This window comes from Acromyrmex echinatior, chromosome 10, assembly GCF_024713525.1.
Source record: "Acromyrmex echinatior isolate Ae372 chromosome 10, ASM2471352v2, whole genome shotgun sequence".
Classification (NCBI taxonomy): Eukaryota; Metazoa; Arthropoda; class Insecta; order Hymenoptera; family Formicidae; genus Acromyrmex; species Acromyrmex echinatior.
Window position 1 is genome coordinate 5,958,734 of NC_141861.1, and position 23,246 is coordinate 5,981,979.

At 31.8% G+C, this 23,246-nt stretch overlaps 2 protein-coding genes and 1 long non-coding RNA gene across 3 annotated transcripts in view; 2 read left to right on the forward strand and 1 right to left on the reverse strand.

The window, feature by feature from the left end:
- Positions 1 to 5,695, reverse strand: part of LOC105152121 (juvenile hormone acid O-methyltransferase-like) — a 52,238-nt gene extending 46,543 nt beyond the window's left edge. The window contains exons 1-2 of the mRNA XM_011066216.2: positions 4,953 to 5,695; positions 4,640 to 4,687 (exon numbers count right to left, since the gene is read on the reverse strand). The gene's annotated coding sequence lies outside the window, so the exon portion shown is untranslated. The remainder of the gene's footprint in view (positions 1 to 4,639; positions 4,688 to 4,952) is intronic.
- A 4,341-nt stretch (positions 5,696 to 10,036) lies between these two features.
- LOC147908247 (uncharacterized) lies at positions 10,037 to 12,570 on the forward strand. The gene is made up of 2 exons (XR_015546440.1): positions 10,037 to 10,433; positions 12,049 to 12,570. It is a non-coding gene; the product is annotated as an uncharacterized LOC147908247 (long non-coding RNA).
- Positions 12,571 to 18,863: 6,293 nt separating this feature from the next.
- LOC105152123 (uncharacterized) lies at positions 18,864 to 21,007 on the forward strand. Its single transcript, XM_011066220.2, has 2 exons — positions 18,864 to 18,972; positions 19,452 to 21,007. The coding sequence occupies exons 1-2, from the start codon at positions 18,958 to 18,960 to the stop codon at positions 20,337 to 20,339; spliced, it is 903 nt and encodes a 300-aa protein (XP_011064522.1). The 5' UTR covers positions 18,864 to 18,957; the 3' UTR covers positions 20,340 to 21,007.
- Positions 21,008 to 23,246: the final 2,239 nt, after the last annotated feature.

Consider the following 23,246-nt stretch of genomic DNA (forward strand, 5'->3'; position numbering starts at 1 on the left):
CATTCTATTTAATTATTGTCTATAATTACATTTAAGACAACAGCATTTTAAGCATATCTTAGCAAAAAAAACCTGATTGTGTGTTTTATTATTATATTTTAATAAAATTACTAAGATAAAAATTGTATAACAAATTGCAATACCGTAAATGTATTATACGTAATGATTAAAGCCAGTTAAAATCCATATTGAAATTTCAGCTAAAATTTATAGAAGTTGAGAAAAAAATTTTTAATAAAAGAAAAAGAAGATAAGTGAAAGTAAGATTAAAAGCGCGCGTAACAGAAAAGCTGTAAGATAGTCTGTAAGAAATAACTTTTTAATAGCCAGTTAGAGAGAGAGAGAGAGAGAGAGAGAGAGAGAGAGAGAGAGAGAGAGAGAGAGTGCGTGTGTGTAATGTAAGTTTGAACAAATGCAAATACAATAAAGAAGTTTTTTATTCAGAATCTAATTCAGAATCTAATTAATCACCAAATCTCATAAATTCATCGTTATTATACTGTTTGTTTTGAAAAAAGAAACTCCAAGTTACATTGCAGTAAATCGCGAACCAGCATTAAAATAGGAAGATTAGATGAAGAATGCTTCTAAACGTCGCACTCTGACAAGATGTCTTTCTTTGAATTATCTCTAATAGAATTAGAATTACATGCGTAACAGTAACCATTAATCGATTAAGTCTCTAATCTAAATTAACTCGCCCCTGAATGGTTTAATCTTCACAGACGTAGACGCGCGAACGTAAGCTCGGTCAAGACATGTCACGCATGAAGGAACATTTCGCAAGTACCACCGTTGTCGCGAATATAATAAGGATATCAAACATCCACGCGTCTTGCAACTGTCGGTTTTACGTTCTCTATCGATTCGCCGAAACAAACGCATTAACCGCGAACCGCGGACCGCCTAGTCTCAAAGGAGCAATGCGGCTACCGCACTCTACTAATGCAAAGCCCTCCACTGTCCCGGCCTCTCTCCATCTATCCCATATACACGTACTTCCCCCTTTCCGGGCCCTTTCTCTCCACCGCACGGTCCCTTGCACTTCATCGAGGGCTCGCGGCTCCTAAATTTCCTACCCTTTAGTAATAATATATCTGTCCCTTGGGCGTCGCTGAGGAGTCCACCTCATCCTACCCAAGACCCCACGTGCGACTATTATCTTATATATAACTAAGGCCGAACCCCCGAGTTTCCTACCGAACAATCCACGAGGTCCGATCTTGTGGCGTATCTTTGGACACTGCGAATGTATCTTTAAGATTGCACATTCCCGGAAACTCTCGCTGGTGCGCCTTTCTGTCATGCTACTGTGATGGTTCCCTTTGAAGAATTAACCGATGCGTAAAAAAAAGAGATGGAGCGCGTTGCAAGAATAAAGAAACGATAAAAAAGAGATAGACATTTAATGGAAACTATAGAGAGAAATAAATTAATGATAAAAAGCGAGAACAAATCTTAAATTGATCGAGTATTTTTTGATTGAAAATTAAGTTCGGTATTCGATCCTGTGCATGGAATATTCTAACTTTAAGTATTTAGTTTATTATTTATTGAAAAGTACACGATATAAATATACTTTTCACGCTGTTAACTCTGGCGTTAATCTCATTTAATATCTACTAATTGATTTACTGCTAAATTCATTATTTAATATAAAGATATTATATTATTAGCAAATAATCAATAATTTCAAAATATAATATTTAATGTTGAGTTCTCAGCTTGAAATTTGATATACACTTTAAACGATTTGATATATAATATACAATAAAAACAAAATAAAGCTGCAAATGATGTGTTAAATATTTGAAATTCTAATTACATTCAACATTTGTCTAAAAAAAAAAGGTACTATTCGATTTTTATAACAAACTAAAAAATAGAAATTATTTTCGCTTTAGTATTACATAAATATTTTTTAAAGATAATTGCTATAAAATTCTTTTAAAAATATTCGAACTTCCTTTCTTTCAGAAATTATTTTAATAAAACACAGACATTACAAAGATTTTTATTTCGCAATCTTGATAAATAAATGTCTTCTTGTACTCGGGAAATAGCATTCTATTATGAAAACAGCATTGTTGTACCAATTTAATATTCTACCCGCAAATGTACGAAAGAAACTGTTACGCGCATGTTTAAAAGTAGCGTATTTTCTCAGAAATTACCGCTGGCCATTTGCATGTTAAGTATGCTGACAAAAGAAATAACTATGATTATGACAATTCATACACTGAATATGAACATCCACGAGATACTTATGTTTTGTTACAGTTGGAGAATCTCCTGGGAATCCAGGAGAGTTAAAAGATATTTTTAAATTTATCTTTGACATGTCAAGTCGATAATGAAAGTTAAGTGATAAATGTAATAACTTTATGGAATATGTGATAGAGATAAACTTTTTTTCACGTTCCAGAAACACGTAATGTAGCAAGATATATTAAAATTTTAGACATCCGATGTGTTCTCTTTTCTCTTTCGTGTCAATCATTTTCCCTAATAATTATTATTGTTAGTTTTAGTTTTGTTAAATAATGGGGAGGGAGCGGGGAGAATTTCATTAAAAATTTTTAAAAAAATAAGACAACAGATGAAAAAAAAATAAATTTGTCAAATAGGCAATCCTATGACAAATTATTCTGGTACAATTCAATAACATAATTAATTAAATAATAATTTAAGAATTAATTCAGAAAAATCATATGTAGTATACATTAACGATATACAACTGTATAGTTTTAAAGCAAGATTTCCATTATATTTTGTATTTTATTTTAATTAATTTTAATTACACAAAAGACTTAAGCGTCAGCCAATTTTCGTTAAGCAAAGGAACTCATCGTAAAAATACACTTTTTTTTTAAATTGAACATTTTTATTGAGATAAGCTTTAAATATATTCATATTTTTTTAAAACACTGCGCTTTTCTTGAAAGACAAAGTCTTCGTTGCTAATATTATCATAATCTTTGTAGTAATATTAATAGCAAAGACTTTGTTTAATTCATTTGTGATTTTATATATTAAATAAAAATATCCCCGAGTTGGTATCTCTTTTTTTTTATAAAGTCGAAGTTTTCCGTGAACATTTCCTCTTATTATCGCAAAATTAAATAACTCTTCACGCCACTGTTACGATAAAATATAAAACCAAGAAAAGTTCTTTTGTGCGTTTTTTATCACAGTAAAACTCGATGAATACTGTGTAAACAGTCGCTGGTTGTTTTAGAATGCATTTTTTAATACTATTTTTGTACGCTGAATATTTATAGATTGTGCACGGAATTAAATATTAATTAAAACAAATAAAACTATTATTATCCAAATTAATAATTATATGTGGTTAATGGTAGAATTAATATATTATAATAATATTAAAATAAAATGAAATTTATAATCATAAATTAACAGCTTTTCTTATTATTTTTTTTAATAATTGCATCTCGAAATAAAATCATATGTAATTGTTACTATTATAGAATCAAAATTTGTTTGTATAATTTTGGTAAATGAAATGAATAGATATAAAATGAATGAAAGATATAAAAATATCACAAAAATACTAATTGTATATTTAATTAAGTCGTAATTTTTTAATTAACAAATTACGTTAATTACATACAATTTTGTATCCGACAATTTTAATGAAAAAATTTCTTAATCGATAAACCTCTTTCCTTTAAATATGTATTTATTATTTTTTTTTTCATTTCAGTTTAATTTATATATTATATATATTATAACATAATATAAAATAATTTAAAATAATTTTAAACTTGGATTATATCAATAAACTCGTATGTTACTCATCTGTTTATTATTAATTCATTTATATTAAAAAGCTTAAATAACGCAAATAAAAAAAATATCAATACATTTTGATAAGATGTTTGAATTATAGGAATGTTTTCGATTATATACTGTTTTACACATTTTGCGAAACTTTTAAAGAAAATATTCGAGCGAATAGATAAATAAAAGTTGATGTAAACCAACAAAAAGATAAATTGTAACCTAAATTCACTTTAGCGAAAGTGATGAATAAATCGATTGATGATATTTGCAATATCCGATTACAATACGTACAATTTCTCTGATTTCCATTATATCGCGAATGTTTGTGATAATTATCATTATTCTACACGATTATTCTACGCGATAATAAATATTCGATAGACGTTGAGTGTTCCTCCGTTCAATTGCATAATTTTGATAATATTGTATGTACGTAAATTTGATATGTCGTACTGAATGATTAATTGTACTTATGAAATTTAGTATCCATTTGACTTTCTAAGAAAGCTTTGTGAGTATTAATCGATATGAAAATCTATTTTACAGTGTATAATCACGTTATCGCCGCATTCAATGAATAATAAAATAATTGAGTAAAATAACTGAATAATAAAATAATATAGTCAAATCAAACGACTCGCCGGTGTTGCTAATATAGACAAGAACGATTTTGAAGAGGAAATATCTTCTATTGGACTCTAGTGATCGATCAAAAGAAAGCTGAGCAAATGCCCGGCTGCACGAAAAAATTTCAAACCTTCCAGGTATACATATATAATGTAGAATAATCGTCACAAATCCATTATCTCAATAAAGAAATGTTGTTATTACTCACCGACCGATGTGTAACAGCGGAGTTATCTGCTACGTTGACTACATTGGTCTGTAACAATATAATGTTCAAATTATGTGATAACAGCAATTAATTAAAATAATAAATATTTTAATAAATTATTTCATTCCTCTTTAAATAAATATTTATCCGAATAATTATAATTTGTCATTATAATTTCTAAAAAATCTTTATAAAAATATTTCATAATAAAATTTTAGAAATTTTTTTCTTTATTATTTTTACATTATTGAGATAAAACAATTCAAGTAAATGAAAAAGAATCATTACTTTTGCGCAAATAAATAATACTCACCGCTAGTTGCTCCGCTGACGCCTGATAGACCTTCCTCCTCCTCTCAGGCTATGTTAGCTTCTCTCCTTTCCAAAAATTTGCACAATACTCACGATTTGCACAAATCACTCACTAATTAATTCAATTATGATAATTGTGTAACCGCACTATTCCTTTTTGATGCACATTTTATCATATTATGAAAAAAAGGATCACAGTAATGATTATAACTTGATACTTGTAACATCTTGCAAATAGCGAAGCTATTATAAATTTTGATCGATTGAAGAATTTTAATAAACTGTCGATGTAAAGTAATTAAAAAGTATTAAAATAAAATTTAATTATGACTATGAAAACGAAACACATAAAGATGCCGAAATACCTACTTTGATACAAAACTATCGACAACAGTCTTCAAAAGATGGTGAATAACGTTGGCGAATCGTTTGCAAAGAATTGTGTTTGACGTCTTCTAGTACTTATTGCAATTATATTGAAAACTAACACAATTGAAGACTAAAACCGTTTGCGAAGTTGCAGCGTATAAAAATCACACAGAATGCTGCTTGTTTAACGTTCGCGATGCTCACTTATTTCAGGGTTGCCAACTCACTAGTAATAAATCGGCCTAGCCGGTATTTTCACTCTCCGGCCGATTGTTGGTACATGCATTTTACCGACCGATCCATAAAATGACGGTAAATTAAATTTATCTAATGAAGAAAGATTTTTTATAACAAAACTTTAATTTTAAGTTCCATATAGGCATTTTTATCATGTGGATAGAAAATTGTACGCTGATAGCGCTGCGGCACTGTCTGTGGACATGATCAAGACAGAAATTTGCGTTCGTATGAACATTAAGAAAATATATGTTCAGAATTCCACGCCACATATATTAGCCAACTTATATTGATGGTAAAATCGCTGCCAAATCGGGCAGAAAATATGATTTTAAATAAAAAAGATATCACAAAATAAAATTAATAATTAATGTTATTGTTTAAATAAAAAAAAATAGGCTAAGTATTTCAGCTACGTTTATTTGATGTTCATATATTTTAATAAATAAAATATAATTGTTAAAATATAATTTTTATCTGATACACATAATTTTTTCAAATGCACAATTTTTTTCGAATTATACATCTTCGAATTTATCTAAATAAGGATTGCCGTTATGGTCAGTGAAAATCGATAATTTTATAAGCCGCGTGAATCGAAAAATAATATGATACTTTTGAATTTTAAATTGGCAACCTAATTATTTCATTTTTATTTAACATTGATAAAAAACAAGAATGAAATAATGCTCACGAGATACGCGAACGTTAAGTGGAACACGAGATGGAACGTATACAAAGTAACCTATAAAGAAGTCACTTATACATCTCAAAAAGTAAGCATCGAATGATCTGTTCGGTAAACGTTTAACGCGTTATTAAATAAAATTGCATAGAATATTTAGTTGAAAATCAAATTAAAAGCTGTACTAAATAAATGCGAAATTCTCTGATACTCAGTTTATTGCTTCACATATTATTTCATACTTTAAATGCAAAAATGAACCGGCTATATATAAATCGATGACAGATTTAAAGCCCGAGATACTTAAATTAAAACATTGTTAAAGGAATAATTATTATTCGTAAATATCGTAATGTTACAATAAAGTTATAAATTATACGATCCCCACTTCTACTCCTACAATTCGAATAACCAATCACGCGAAATATTTGAATAGCACCTCGATGCATTTACGAGTTTAATCAACATGGAGTTTAATTACTCTCGTGGAGTCTAATAATTTTCAAATGTCGTATAGAAATGAGTTTGATATTTCACGGCATTTGTCGCAATCACGTCTTGAAAAGTAATAAGGCAATACGCGGAGTTGCTGAGTCACTACGTGTTCGTTCGATAGTTCGGGGACAAATGACAATACCGAGCGACCTACACGACCTTATGTACATAAAGCTGTAACGGCTCGCCGTGTACCGGAAAAACAACGACCAAAGACGCGTCAGCCGAGCGCTGAAATATTCGACATAATTTTAAGATACCTTTGACAAACGACGTCGAATATTCTTCACCACGCTTTCATACTTTGTAAAATAGCCGAGTTTAATCAATTTGTCACATACGACAAATATATAATAAGTATAATAAATATATTATATTACAAAATCGATACTGAACATTCTGTTTGTTGCACGTTAAATTAATGTCGTAATACTTGTCGTGATTGTGGCAAAAACTAATAAAGCATATAGAACCTTTCGCGAAATCGTTATGTGCACGGATCGTCGCGTGAATGATGACAGATGAAAAAGATTTCTTTGATGCAAAGAAATGTTTTTTTTTCTATACAGTTAAAGAAAAAATTTCTTTGATTTGAACATTACTTTTTGAAATCAAATAAATTTTTCTATTTGATTTCAAAAAATTATATTTTTTTTCTTTAACGTTCTTTGAATCGAAAGAATCTTTCTCTAGTCGCAAAAATTACTTGTAAACAAGTCACCTATTTCGCTATAAAAAGCGTCCTAAAAAGCAAGTACCGAACGATCCGTTTGCGCAACGAATGTTTAACGAGACATTAAATAAAAATATACATATCCTGATAAAAATTATTAATGACTGTATTAAATAAATGCGGAGAATTCTTTGATACCCAATATATTATTTTACATACTTTGAATTTAATGCGATACCCAGATCGTTTCGTACTATCACCGTTCCCCTCCAAGGTCGCCGAGCAAATACCGAAGTGATGACGTAGCAACCGCGCTCCCCCTCGCTGTTCGCGACGTTCGCGCTCCCCCTCGATGATCGTCGCCGCGCCGGATACTCAACTGTCGCGAATGAAAAATAATTCAATTTATTCAATTACTTATTCTTATTTTACATGATTTTCAGAAACGGATATACGTCGTATAAACGATATTTCGCGCTTTGTTTTATGGCATCACGCTTATTCAATCCTATATTACTTGCACGTTTTTTTTAAACATAACTAGTAATTATTCACGTGGAGTATTTTTGATATTCCAATATTATGTCTCAATTTTCATTCTTTTTAATGATTCATACTAATGAAGGTTAATATTCCATATATTCTTTCTGTAAAAATATGCAAATTTTCTTAATATATTGCAAAATTAGCGCTAAATGCAGCTCTGGCTAAAAGTATTAAAAATGATTCGACTATATATGTACATATAAATTGACGAAAGATTTAAAACTTGAAACGAGATACTCAAATTGAAACGTTGAACATCATTAAATAAAGAAATAATTATTGTTATTATCTTAAATCTCGTAGTGTTACGATAAAATATTAAATTGATTCCCAGTTCCTACGCTTTAACTCCTAATTTGAATAATCAATTGTGCGAAATAAATAGTCAACACTTCGATACGCTTACGAGTCGGTAAATGTGGAATTAATTACTCTCACGGGGTTTATAATGTTCAATTATCGTAAAGAAACGAATTTGATTTTTGACGGCATTTGTGTCACGATTATGTCTCGAAAAGTAATACGGCAATATGCGGAGTGGAATCACTACATGTTCGTTCACGAGAGCGAATAACAATACTGCGCGACCTCGCGTATACAAAGTCGTAACGACTTGTCGAAAAAACAAAGACGCGCCAGCTCGCGGTGCGCGAGCAAACACCAAATTATTCGACGTAATTTTATAAAATACTTTGATACACGGTGCCGAAAATATTCTTCACTACGATTATATGCTATGTAAAAAAAAGTCGTAAGTCGAGCTCTTGCACATTCAATCACTTTATCACATACGACGTATTTATTATATTACAAAATTGATATCGAACATTCTACTTTTTGTATTTCAAATTCTCCATGAATAAATATTTTCCCACATTAAACGTAATATTCAATTGAAAAATAAAATTCGTCGTACTTTAATCGAAAAAGTAAATATTAGAACTATTGTAATTTTTCAGACACATTAATATTTCTCTAAGTAATGTGTTTAAAATACTTATTAAAAAATGTTATTCGGTAGTGATATAGAATTTATCTATGATTATAATTTTATTATTTATTTAATGACGCACGAGAAGTTAATTGAACACATCAATTATTCTGTCCTATCCAGAACGTTTAATATTATAATACCATGCTTAAATTTGATTGTATTAATATACATAAGGCATATGTCAATAATTATATAGAGTAAAGATGATTAATCTAATCCTATTAGTTATATGTTCGAGGTTGGTTCCTATAGAGACTATTATGTGACCAAATATGTGGTGTAATGCGGTCGGTCCTGCTGTAGAGTATGAAACTATGTGGCTGTCGGCAGATACTGCAAATTGTGGAGATTACTTTCATAAATTATGTGGAATTCGTAAACTTCCGCATTTCGGAGGTCGATCACACATAGATATCTGCTTACACTTTCGACTACTTGCTCTTTCGAGAAACTAGTTTATCTTTTATATTGTTGCACTAGAATTTCATGATACAAGACAAGAATTGTTAATTATTTTCTAATTATTAAGAAAAAAAACATCTAACAATTTTTTAAAGAAATTTCTATTTCTATTCAAGTTTAGATAAAATATGATTAATCGTTTTTTTTTATGACCACAAAAGATTGACAGCTAACAAATTGTAATCCTTTTTAAACTGCAATTTCTTTTTTATAAAATTCCATTACATAATTCGCATTTAATCTATTTTGTACACTCATGCAATGTTGCTCGTATCTTCATCGCGACAGTAAAAGTTATTTTGCTCTATCAAGACCCATTACTATGGATTATTTCGTATTCCGAGTGAATATTTATTGACCTCATCTTTGCTCATGAATTTTTTAGAAGTCGCAGAAGAAAATTAATAAATTAACGAAACCTTACGAATAACTCGAAACTTGTTCTTGTTTTCAACAATCTCAATCTTCCCAATAAATAAAAATATCATGTCGCATCTTGCATTTAATTAAAACTTTTTAAGAAATAAAACCTGCATAATTAATCTTGTATTGGCATCATATTTAAATAAGCTTGGAATTTATATTTCGCAAAACAGATGCTTGATAAATGTTGAAACGTTCTTCCAGCGTATTAATGATTGAGAGTTAGCTCTGAGCACTTTAACAATCGACAAATGGTGGAAGCAATTCCCGTGATTTAGTTGTTATAGTGCGAACGGCATTATTCCCAACAGTTAATGCAAGAGTAAATTCATGCACGTAGTAAGGCAAACCAGTCTGTTCCTGCCTGGTAATTGTACGCCATAGAACGCGTAATAGATCGATGAGAAAAGGAAGCGAGGCAGAATGGAATCATCTGGAGTGTTAAATGGAATTCAAGTTAGTGTTGTCTATGCGAGACTCCGCGGGAGCACGGTATATAACATTCCATGTAATCTTATATATTTCGTCTCTTCAAGCTGCGCTCAAAGAGAAAGAGAGGGAAAGAGAAAGGGAGAGCGACGCTGTTAGAAACAAAACAGTTGAGTCGTTTAATTGTGATTTTCGCGAGTTTCTGCGAACGTACCAGAGAGTGATGCGATTATAATTTTCAGTTAAATCTGTAACTATGAATCAATTGTTTGAGAGATGTCTATTTTTTTTAGAAAATGTTTCACGTAACGCGCCGGTGATTTAATCCGGCAATTTTATTCGAAACGTCGAGTTAGAAGCGGAGTAAAAATCAGGATCTAGGAACATTTTCGTTGAGTAATTGCAGGAACACGCTCTACTACGGTCGTGTGAGAATACTTACGAGCTGTTTGACACCACTAGACAGGAAAGGAAGAAAAAAGGATGTCGACGAAAAGTTTGGCAAGATCCCAATTTTCTTTTGAGGTATAACGTTTCTGAGGGCATTGCGCGGCAATTAGCGGGAAACGTAATTACAGACATTTAATTAAAACGAGTCGTCGTCGCGTGACGCACTTCCCTCATTTCTTTAGATACCATCGCAAACCCTAAAGTCTATAGCCTAAATTTCAATATTTTTTTTCCTTTTTGTTGCATTTTTTATTTTTTAGTAAAAAATATTTTTAGTCTTGCCTGGGATCCCTAATTATGCTTCTACAAGTGACTTCTTTTGCTCTCACTTAAGAGCTGAAAGGCACGCTAAAGATTGTGGAAAATTGAAAGAACACCATGCCTACGTCATCCCAATTCGAATATATGTTGGTACTGCATAAACAGAAAACGTAATAACCGTTATTTTTATTTTTATTTAACTTAAAGAAAGAAATTAATTCTGTTTAATTTAAACAAAAATAAGAGACAAGAAATGAGTTTATCATATTTGTTTTTTATATAAGTATTTTTATATAATCAGCGAAATGTTTCATTTAAAAGCAATCATACATATTAAAAATTATATTTTGTCTTACCAAATATTTCATATTTATTTTTAAAAATATGTCAAACCTTAAATTTAAAATATATTTATATACAATACAATTTTTTTGTTTTTCTTACACATAAAATAATTATATATTATTATAAATTTTTTCGACAATGCGGTTAAAAATATTAATATCTCTTAATGTCTTATTGTAGCTTTTATGTCACAATAAATCATTTAGCAAGTAATAAATAGTTTTACAAATGCTTTTAAATGATAGAATATTATGAGAATTATCTTGAATAATGAACCTTATTCATTGCATTGAATGTCAAGAGTTCTCTTTGTTCTAAAAGTAACAAAGATGGCATTAATCGTTTGTGCTATTATAAACCTTTAATTAATTATTTAATAATAAGTATTCGTATTCATAATAACTACAATAACAATTGTATTAAAACAAGCGCGGTATATGCAACAAACTGTATTGCGCCACGCAGCATGTAAACTAAAAAGTAAACAATTATTTATACATCTTATAGTCACATTCAATAATCAAGCAAAATTATTTATGTGTTACTGACATCAATCTTTTAGCATTAGAAATAGCAATATTTGTTAGATATAATGCATTGCAAATATTACTTTGCTGTGTTTTAAGTTCGCGACAACTCTTGGTACGTTCATGCTCCAGATAATGAATCGATCGTCGCAAGAAGTTAAACGTTTATACAATTAATTCTATCTCTGCAAAATTTTGTAGATAGCAACAACTCGTCGAATTTGTGACAAGTTCGGAGACGGGCGCTCGCTCGTATTTGCAACAACGAGAGAGAGAGAGAGAGAGAAGCGAGGAACGACTGAGGGAAAACAGAGTATGTAACACTCCAATTAAGCTGAGGCATCAGTCCACGATGTCTAGGGTACAGAGCTTGACAATGAAGCTCTCATGATGCTGGATACCGTAACGAGTTGTAACGGTATAACGTCGGAGAGAGCGAATGCGGGCTCGCCAAAAGTTTCTCGAATTTTCCCACGAGCTTCTCCTTGTTCGTCGCAACGAAGAGGAAGTTAATATATATTAATGCGGAATGTATACATAACCAATTATGTAGTACCAACAATATCGTAAAGATTTTGTAACGTATAATTTATAAGCGTAAATTAACACGTCTCTCTCTCTTTTCAAAAGAGTTATATATAATAAATATAAAATGGTATTTGTTCTAAATAGTCTCAAGTTTTCCCTTTTAAAATAAAATAAATAATATTTTTGATCACATTATTTTAAAATTGTAAAATAATTATGTAGCATAATGTAAACGAAAATGGAAAATAATACAAAATAAAAAAAATACTGTAGAATATATTAGAAAATTTAAAAGTTTGTATTTAAAGCATCAAAATTTTTATCATTAATTGATTACGGATTAACGGATAAAAAAAATAACAGCTCATCTCTATTAATAAATTGTCCAGAGATTTATTATATTTAATTAATAAATGCTTCTAAAATTTGTTCGTGAATTATTTTTTTATGTGAATATTTTCAAACACACACAAAATATTTGATATTCAAAATAATTGAAGAAATATTCAATTCCTTTTATACGTACAATGGTTGTTTTGTTAGATAAAATTATACAAAATTTTATGTTTCTTAAAATTATTAAAATTATTTATTTAAATATGCTCTTTTATGTGATATGTCTATATTAAATTTAATCAAGCAAATCGAATGTATATTGGAGATCGTTTCTTTTATCTTATTAAACGTATTGCTAAGAAAGATATTACAGAAATATTATTTCAGAAATGCTTCCCTTCGGCCTCGCTTTAGACGATTAAGGAATCAATATCCGTCCTTACTCTTCTTTTTATCGAGTATTGGCGAATTTCGTTTGTAAAAGAATATTGAGGGCTCTATGCTACGTAAAATAAACTGTTTTTTAGCGATTCATTTCGAGGATTAACGCTCCGTTAGTCACGACGGATAAAACGATGGGCGACTCCGCCACGACGAAATTTCTAAAAGAAGTCCTCAGGGCGAACTCAAAGCGAGCGACTCTGTCGCTTCTCGTCGGGCTCTCTCCTCCATTATTTTCTCCCCTCTGTCTTCCCCGTCATCCCTCTTTTACCGCCTGTGCGCCTCTCTTATCCCCGACCTCTTTACGCGTTACCTCGCTCGCGAAAGTTTCGATCTTGGGTGCTTCACCCCTTTTAATACGATTACCAGCCGATGCGAATTCGCGTCGCGCTCTACATCGTTTACATCGTTGTTGCAAAGCCTGCAGCATCCACCCCAATAGCAACGACGTCCTAGAATTCATTTTGGTTATAGGACAATTCCACAAGTCGTTGGAAATTTACGAAAACTTTCCACAACGAAGTCGACCGATTTGCGATGTAGACCTGATAAAAAGTGGAATGAAAGCATTTGCGAGCACTCCCTACAAATTGCTCGCCTTACGTACTCGTAATACATACACTAAAATACACACACATGTATCCCATACAGAATAATTTTTAGATTTTAAATTGCCTTGAGATAATCGTTGACAGATCGACATTCTCTCGAATCAATTCACGGAGAAAAACACAGCTGAAAATTTCACTGATTCAGCAAATCTAATACAGTCGTAATATACGGACAATCAGTTTTCTACGTTAAAGTAGCAAAGTTGACAGCTGAATAACGTTAGCAATTTATTAAATCCAATCATCAAATCTTTTTGTTAGTGTAGTTATTAAATTCGTGCAGCTATAATAGTTTTGCTATATCATCCAATCTATTTTTTTTTCCGTGAATCTATACTGTATATTGAAAAAAACTCGTCATTTTACTTTTCTGAGCACTTTCGGTGTTACTAAATATTTAACAAAGTATTATTTTCAAGTTATAGATATTGCTTTCAAATAAATTTATGATATTTAAAAAAAACAGAACATAATAAGCAGATATGGGTATAATAATAGGCAAATTTAAAGAAAATATAAACGTAATACAAATCATCTCATATTCGCAATCTAGATACCAATAACTTTTATTTATACTTCTGCGAAATACTTACTTTATTATACTTCAATGGTCCGATTTTACTATTGTCCGCTATTTTTACAAGCGTCGAAGACCGCGCTCGATTCGAGATTCAAATTTATACGTTGATATTTTCAGGAACAAGTAATCGCCGTACAAACCATTTTCGGATTTCGTCGATCCGAGCGCGAATTTTCTCACCATCATTTTTAGAAATGCATCACAAAAATCGTTTCGTTGAGCCCCTCCATCATAAAAACAGGGCCGTCGAAAGAGCACAAGATTACGGATCCTTTGTCGTTTACGATGTCTCGCACGATGGTAAGTTTGATTGTCAGTGGTTGCAATTTGCGCAGAACGTCAAGATCGCGAGGACTGCTGTGAGAAAATACGCTCGAGATTTGCGCGCGGTACGAAAAGCTAAGCGAGAGAAAAGTTTTTATTTCGGCGTTTGTTAAATCGAGTTCTTCCTGACGACTTTCTCTTCTCCTGCTCGCACCATCAGCTCGAAGACGCAACGTCATTCTATTGTACATCTCGTCGTCTTTGTCATTCTGAGTGCCGTAAAACAATGACGTATGAATTCACGAAAGAGGTTTATGAATTTCTGTCGACATCCACGAAAATGCGTTGTTTATAACGAATGGAACCGTGTCAAGGCATATCTAAACGTATCATGTAATATTTTATTACGTATAATCGTCTTACTGATTCATAAGATGCGTCGAGAATTTACAAGCATATTAATGACTGACGGATTGATTTATTTATACGTTATAGGTAATTAAAAATTTTTTACAAATCATGGTTCGTTATATTATTTTTGCCATCTTGATATCTAATATTCACTATTTATATTTTTGACAGCTTTTTTTTATATAGTAAATAAAAATAGGCAATATTTTTCACATTATTTATTACATCTTTTAAAAAATAAAATATTTCAAATTCAATTTGCTTTCTGAAGATCATTAAATTTTGTGTAAAATTTTATACAATTCTTTCTAATTTTACATATATATGTATGTATATTTTATAACTTATACATGTATTTAAAATATGAAGATAATTTTATAAGCGAAATCGCGCTTAAGTTATGACTGCATCAAATTTCGTGAATGACACTTTTACACAGTTTATTCGATGTTTTAATTAGCAAGCTCTATTAATTATTCATATATTGTAGCAAAGTCAACTTTATAATTGGGAGAAACGAACTGTTCGCAGGTGCACATTTTCGATTTTCTCGAAGACTGGTTTAGTGAAAGTTTAGAGAAACACGAAAGTTTACAAAGTGTCTGCTGAATTTTAATTTAAATAGGGAATACTCAATCTAACGTTCAATGACCAGACTTTCTGTTTGTCTTAATTTGAAATAATAGATTTATAGACGCGTCACTACAGACGATAATATTCTGTATTATATTTAAAAACGGTTAGAAATAAATTTAATTAATTATATTTTTCTAAATATTTAATAATAAGCATATTGATAAATAGATCACACATATTATAATTTTATTTTCGGTTTAAAGTAAATTGCAAATGAAATAAACACAATTTTATTATGTATTTATTCTATCTCTAATTTGCATAAGAGAATCTTTTAATTTTAAATGTTTAATAGCTACATAATTATGCTTTGGACAATCTTAGCAGAGGAAGAATTAATAGGTCTATAAATACTCTATACAAATAAATCACACAATGCGCAGAAAAGAGGACAAGATTTTTTCCACGTTATACCATCGCCAGTGCATATATTAACTTCTAGATAATAATAGCAAATGCAAAAGGGAACTTGTTTATGAAGGAAACAAGGACCGCACAACCGCAAGATTTTCCATAAAGCTGTCGACACGCATTTCTTCCGCGGTCATTTCCGAAGCTCGCACTCGTGAGAGCGGTCGTGAGAAAAAGAGTAGGCAACAAAGACGCAGTATTTATAAAGAATCCTAACGACTCCGTAATTAGTGTAATTACGGAGCCGTGTCTTGCGCGGTCTTAATGCTCACGTCACTCGGAACGCGTTCTCCCCGTAATTCCTTCTAATGTATCTGCCGGTGAAAAAGAGCGGCCAGGATCCGGACCTGGATCCAAGGAGGAAGGAGAACCTCCGACGCTGCGACAGTACGACTGCAGTATCTAGATCGAAGCTGCGCTCCGGTTGCGAACGAGGAGGATCCTCCTCGACGATTGCCAGCCGAGAACGGATTACCTCTAATCTCTGACATTAGCTCCCGCTCTGCATCGACCGTGCTTCGCGCGCTCCTACAGGAATATGTCTCCATTTACTATCTGTTCTTTTTCTCGGCACCTCGTTCGTGAATACCCGAATAAAAAGGATGACGCGGATAAATCTTGGCGGCGCCTGCTAGCGGACTCTCAGTGGAAATCCTTTGGAAACTGCTAATTATGAGAGGGCGCCTGGCCAGCAGCTAAATACGCGCTTTATCCATTCCAACGTGATACCTCGTTTGAATTGCGTAGCTTTAAGGGAAAACTCGTTTCTCTGAGTATGTTTCTCCAAGTCTATGCTGTTTCTCCGATATAATTAACACTTGTAGTAATAATATTACTATTCTTGAAGCATGTAATCAACGCAGTATTCGGCAAATTCTTTAGAAATGCAGTTCAATTTAATTTTCTTATTTATTTACGTTAATTAATCATACACATTTAAAGCAATTTTTGTTACTGATATTTAAAATATATACTTATTTTCTGTCATGTATATATAATAATTAATTTTATTCGAAGCTATTAATATAATTAATATTAAAATAGCATTATCTATTTGAAATTATAAGCTTATAATCATTAAGATTCTTCATTAGTATGTTTTAAGAATCAAATATTTAAATAGATGTTTTAGTGAATTTATTTGCTATTAAATTTACTTTCGCTATTTTTATTACAAAAATAGATTATGTGAGGAACATTGAGTCTCTCAATGCTGCAATTATATCTATTTAAACTCAAATGACGCATACTTCGCAAAAATATTGAATCGTCGTGTCTGTTCAATTAATTCTCAAGTAAGAGGAAATTAGGATTACGACTGTGAAATGGCACGCAGTCCTCGTAATATGCTCAACGAGACGTTGCTAATTGTCGCCGTATGGTTACCGATTTATTGTCCCACTAGCGCTCTACTCCAACAATCTGAACTGTAAGTAAAAAGACAATTAACGGTTGATCGCGACAAATTAAGCAAATAGAAAGATATTAACGCAGGTGTCTGCAGTGTTAAGTAACACGACTCCTGTATCTGTCATCGATAAGTTTATGTATGCATAGTCGCTAAAGAATTTTGAGCCTTCTTTATTATTTATTTTTATAAAATAATAAGCGATTAAAAACATTACTTTTTGATATTTTATAGATGTACAAAAAATTTTACATTTTAAATAACAATATACAGTTTTTTAATGACATCGCATCACGTGTTTAACCAATTAAAACTAATATGTAGTTTAAATATAAAAATCTGTCTATTAATATTCTAGCATTTACCTGAAGACATGTGTATATTTTACTAATTACTCTAAATAATTTTAAATAAAATTTCTAACAATTTACATTTATTTTTCTTCTCTACTGGAAGCGTAGTAATCGATAAGATTGTATAATCTGGAGCATGATCGTGAAGCACATTTGTGTTCTACAGGTATATGCATGAACATGGACTGTTATATGTTGGACATGGAAAACAATCGTGTAACATGGAAATGACATTTCCAGATACCAGAAAAAAATATTATTGGTAATAATAATGACTCTACAAGTGTGATTCAATTTAAAAAAAAACTTTATATAACAATCTGCAATGAAAACAATGAATCTTTTCACTTGCATCATGTTAACGTACGGACAAGAGAATTATTTTAATTTTAGCGTACATACAAAAATTTGATTTTATTTTTATTTTAAATTTATATAATTGAAGCGTTTCTGTTATATTAATATTTCTTTCTTTTAGTAAAATATATATTCACTAACATAATTTCAAATCTTGTAGCTATACTTATTTTTTAATTCCTCTAACAAGACTTCTTCATCTCTAGGTCTACATTGACAGAATATTAGGTTAAATTGGATCTTAAATTGGATCATCAATTGTAAGCTGAAGATGATCCCAAGAAGAATCGAAACATATTGTATTAAATGATTTTTTTTCAATTACAATTAACATTAATTAATTGTGTAGCATTATTACTGTGCTGTATTTATATTTGTTGTTTTTCCCTTTTAATGTAATTTTAAGGATTGTTATGTTCCTGATTTCTATAATATTATATAAATGTAAATCACATTTTATTTAAAAGTTCAGAAATATATTGAAAACCCCAAAGAAATCCGTCAATTAAATAAATCTTATAAATACAGTGCTAACTTATGTCAACAGAATAATGAATATTCATGAATATTCTTTTCGCCAATTTACTTAGTGAATCTCGTAAACAGTTTCCTTACACGATCAATTAAGCAAATTTGGGAGTTTAAGAATGTGATGGGTTTAGATCAGAAGGCGTGCTGCAGTAGATATTTAGTGAAAGTAGTGTGTCGTCGTATAAAAACCGAGGAATCGATGATTTGAAGCATTCAGAGTCATCTTCTCATAGCACGTTCACCATGAAGACATTCCTAGTGAGTAGTAAAATTTTTCGACAAATTTCTTTTTTACCAATATCTCAATAGCGCGAATGTATCGAATGTAAGAAAATGAAGTTTTACTATTTGCCATAAGTACATTAAAAAGGTACAGTTCTTCAGTTTGCTCAATTTATCATTAGCAAATGTAAATGTTTTTTCTTGTTTTACAACATGATTGTTAAACTATTTTTAAAACATTAAAAACAAAGTATAATTTTTTGTGCTAATATTATATATTGTATCTTATTTATATATTCCATTTTTTAATCATTTGCCGTTCGCAAATCTATTTTATTTATGTAATATAAATATTTTAATTATATAACTGAATAATCTCTACAGATTACAATATACACCACTTGTGTTAAGAAAACTGAAATAATTAACTTATAGATATCCAAAATAATATAGAAATTTCATGTTAAAAAATATAATTTTTCTCTTGATAATAGATATCAAATTGTTGCTTATAGATTTCATTGTTATTCGTCTCCGCTTTCGCCGTTGATGTGTCGGAGAAAAAACATGACAAACGTGCTTCTGTACACGGAGGATCATCGATATATGGTCATAGCAATTACAACCTCCATGGTGACGTTGGGTTCCATGGATCCGGACGTGGCTATGGGCATGGATATGGACACGGATATGGACACGGGTACGGAGGAATTGGACCTGAAATCGATTTTGGAAGACCCCATGGTTACAGACCAAGTTTCGGCATCGGTGTGGAACACGGATCCTTACACCATGTACCCAGAATCATCGTGAGTCGCGTGGTTCCAGTTGCAATTTCCATACCTCAACTGGTTCCCATAACACGCTCAGTCCCCGTACCGGTGCCGCATCCCGTACCCGTTGAAGTGAAGCATCCTGTCCCTGTCCCAGTACCCCAACCGGTTCCATTCGTCGTCACCAAAGCCTATCCCGTTAACGTACCCCGTCCGGTTCCAGTGCCGGTATCTCATGCCGTACCTGTACCACACCCGGTGCCGCACCCGGTCCCAGTTCCGCATCCGGTTCCGATTCCAATTCGCTCACCCTCAATTTCAATCTCGCAATCCATACCAGTTAACTCTGATCCATATCCGCTGCTCGCTAGACCAATCTCTCAACCTATCATATCAACCGGTCCTCAATCCGGGTCCTTAATACGACCAATCGCTCCCATTGGGATTGGATCTGTCGATGCGGCAGGAACCGGCACAATATTAGAAAATGGACATAATTCTGGATTTGCCATTTCTGGCGTACACGGTGGTAATAATTTCGGCTCCCCCATAGACTCGGGATTTCCCGTGAGCGTGGACCCCGGCAGCGAGGGATACTCTTATCCGGTACCAGCGAAGAAATTCTTTTAAGCAAAGCACTCGAAAGAATCTGTTACAGGCGACATCTCCGATTTGCACGCCGATGCGATACATCTACCGTCTTCGAGACCTTGGATATATGGCACGCGGCGGCTCGAGTCACGCCATACCCATTTATCCCGCGTTTCACTTGATATTTATGGATTCGCATACTGCGGAAGGTCTTCGTGAGTCGTGCCCTCGATTAAAATTCCACCTAAAACCACAAAAACAAAAGAGATCAAAGTATATAAATATATTAGCATTTACTTTCACGTTTTCGACAGTGACAAGGGAAAGAGAAAGTGTTACATTTTGAAAACGTGAAAGTAATATTATGCAGAATCCAAGAAGATGAATAATCATACGAGCGCGCGAGAAGTAAGAAATATGACGATCTATTCGATATTTCCTGTTACCGAAATCTCACGTAGGCAGAAGAAAATTGCTAACAATTCTTTCAAGATGTATCGTTTGCACGTTTACAATAGGATCGTATTCTAAGCATGATATACAATCAATCTATAACTATTTATTTATCTCTTTTATGAAGATATAAAAAATACCTCCATCGTGTGCCATAGACATTCAGATAATTATGAATAAATTTAAGTAATTAAGTACAACTATAAATTGTTTTATATGTATAAGAAAGAATATATCTTGACTTGTTAATTTAACCAGTTTTGATTGTTTCCTCTACGCATCCTTGATACCCTTATATTGGAATCCTCTCGTAAAGCAGTTACTACACACGATATGATCCTGCGGGTCCGTCGAGATACGCGAGTAGATTTACCCCGATTCAAAAGTGATTAAAGTTGCTACCTCCTTACCCGCATCGCATCCTAAATTGCCGAAACTTTGACCTTGTGCTTTAGCACACTCAACAACAACCACATAACCGTTTCGTACAGCCTCCGGCTGTTATGCCGGCTCTCAGGTATTCAAGTGCTCGAGTCGCCATTTCCAACTTACTTTACACGTATTTATACAAGAAAGAAATGTTCATAATTACAAAAAGAATACACAACGGTATTAGTGATAATGCTGAGATGTTATATAATAAGCAACATCGTCGAATTTGTTGTTTTCTCCGTTTCTTATCTTATTTTTTTCTTTATCAATATCCAGCATTGTATAATCTAAAATTTTTTATTTTGATTTCCATAAATTTGCTTGTATATACTCAAAAGTTACATGCAGCAAAATCCTACTCCCCGAATTCAAGATAAGCTACTAGTCTTTATGTATATAGAGCGTCTCAAAATACCTTTAAGGCATATCATTAAGGCTTAACAATATGGCGATAATTTTAATAGGAACATAAATAATTTTTAAGTTTGATCGAGATTAAAAAATATTTGGTTAAATTAAAATTATAAATTATAGAAAATAACAAAATATTGTACTTTTAATAGAAATATGTTTCTAATATGTTCAAATATGAATTCAATTTATTAAAATATTTAATAAAATGATATATTTTTAGAGACAAAATCATGATTTTTTATTACATTTTATTTAAATTTAAATAAATCAAAGAAAGATAATATGATTAAGATACGTAATTCGCTCTTTGAGATATCCTGTACAGGAGGATACGTACAAATATACCATACACACGCAGATTTCCTTAGAAAGCTCCGTAACACATTCATTTGCAGTTACGCATGTATGTGATTTCTCCTCTTTTCCCCGCTGAACAACGGACAGTTACTCATTATTTTACGACTTTCGCCAGGCCGCTGAATTAACCTGAGTTTTTCCAAGGATGGTCCTTTATGCACCTTGTCCAGAAATGAAGTGCATTTCTCTTATCTCTTATCTACGGCTAGGGTTACAATGTCTAGGGTTAATATGTCGTTAAACTGCCATCATTGATATCTTTGTGAAATCTCTCTTTTACGGTTCTTCCAGTAACTCACAATCAGTACAGAAAGATCTTATGTAACAATATTACAAATTTGTATGTAAAAGTACAAAGTCTACATACAGATGTTAAAATTTGTTAATAGTTGCTTTAATCCTTTTTATTTTCAAATAATTTTCAAATAAATATAAGCGACACATAGAAATAAAGTTTTTCATGTGATAATAACAAACGTTTTCTGTTAATTTTATAATTTCTTTGTGTTCCTTAGTGGAAATTATTTTATTCTAACATTGCACGAAAACTTATACAGAGTTATTTTAGAAAAACAATTAATGTTCTAATTTACACAAAGTTTATTGATTGTTACAAATTTATTATTACCACGCGTGCGTATTTAATCATTAATGTAATTAAAAGATGCGAGTAAATCGCATAAAATAAGTGAATAATTACTCGCGTGCAATTATAACAGTTGCAATATTATTTAATTACTAAAAACGGCACAGTCTTCGTGAATTCGAAATGCGCGCAAGGCGTAGCAGGAACGGAGCTAATTGTAAGCATTTATCTAATGTGAAGGATTTACAGACGATGTAAATTTATTCGCGAGACCCTCGCTTAATTACGCAGATTCCAAGGCATCTTTCGCAGCACCCCTTCATGCTACGTAAGGCGCGCACCGGGAAAAACAGAAATTAATCTTGTATTATGGGCAGCCGAGATATTTACAGTAAGTATTTTCGCAGAAACGGTCCTGCTGTCATTATCATTTACAGCTTGCCCTTTATGATCTATCATTAAATGTAGAACATTTAATTCTTTTTGTAGATTGCACTTCTATAAATACTTATTCACTCAATAGAGTTTTACAAAGTTTTGTATGATGATCGGTTTAAGTGTTATATTATCTTTGAATTTTTTGAAATTTCTGGTCGAATTTGACTACTGCATTTATTATCTCTTGTTACTTAAAAAAAAATCATGATATTCATCAAGCTAAAGGATCAGCTTGGAGAGAGTAAGTCGTAAGCCATGCACAGAAA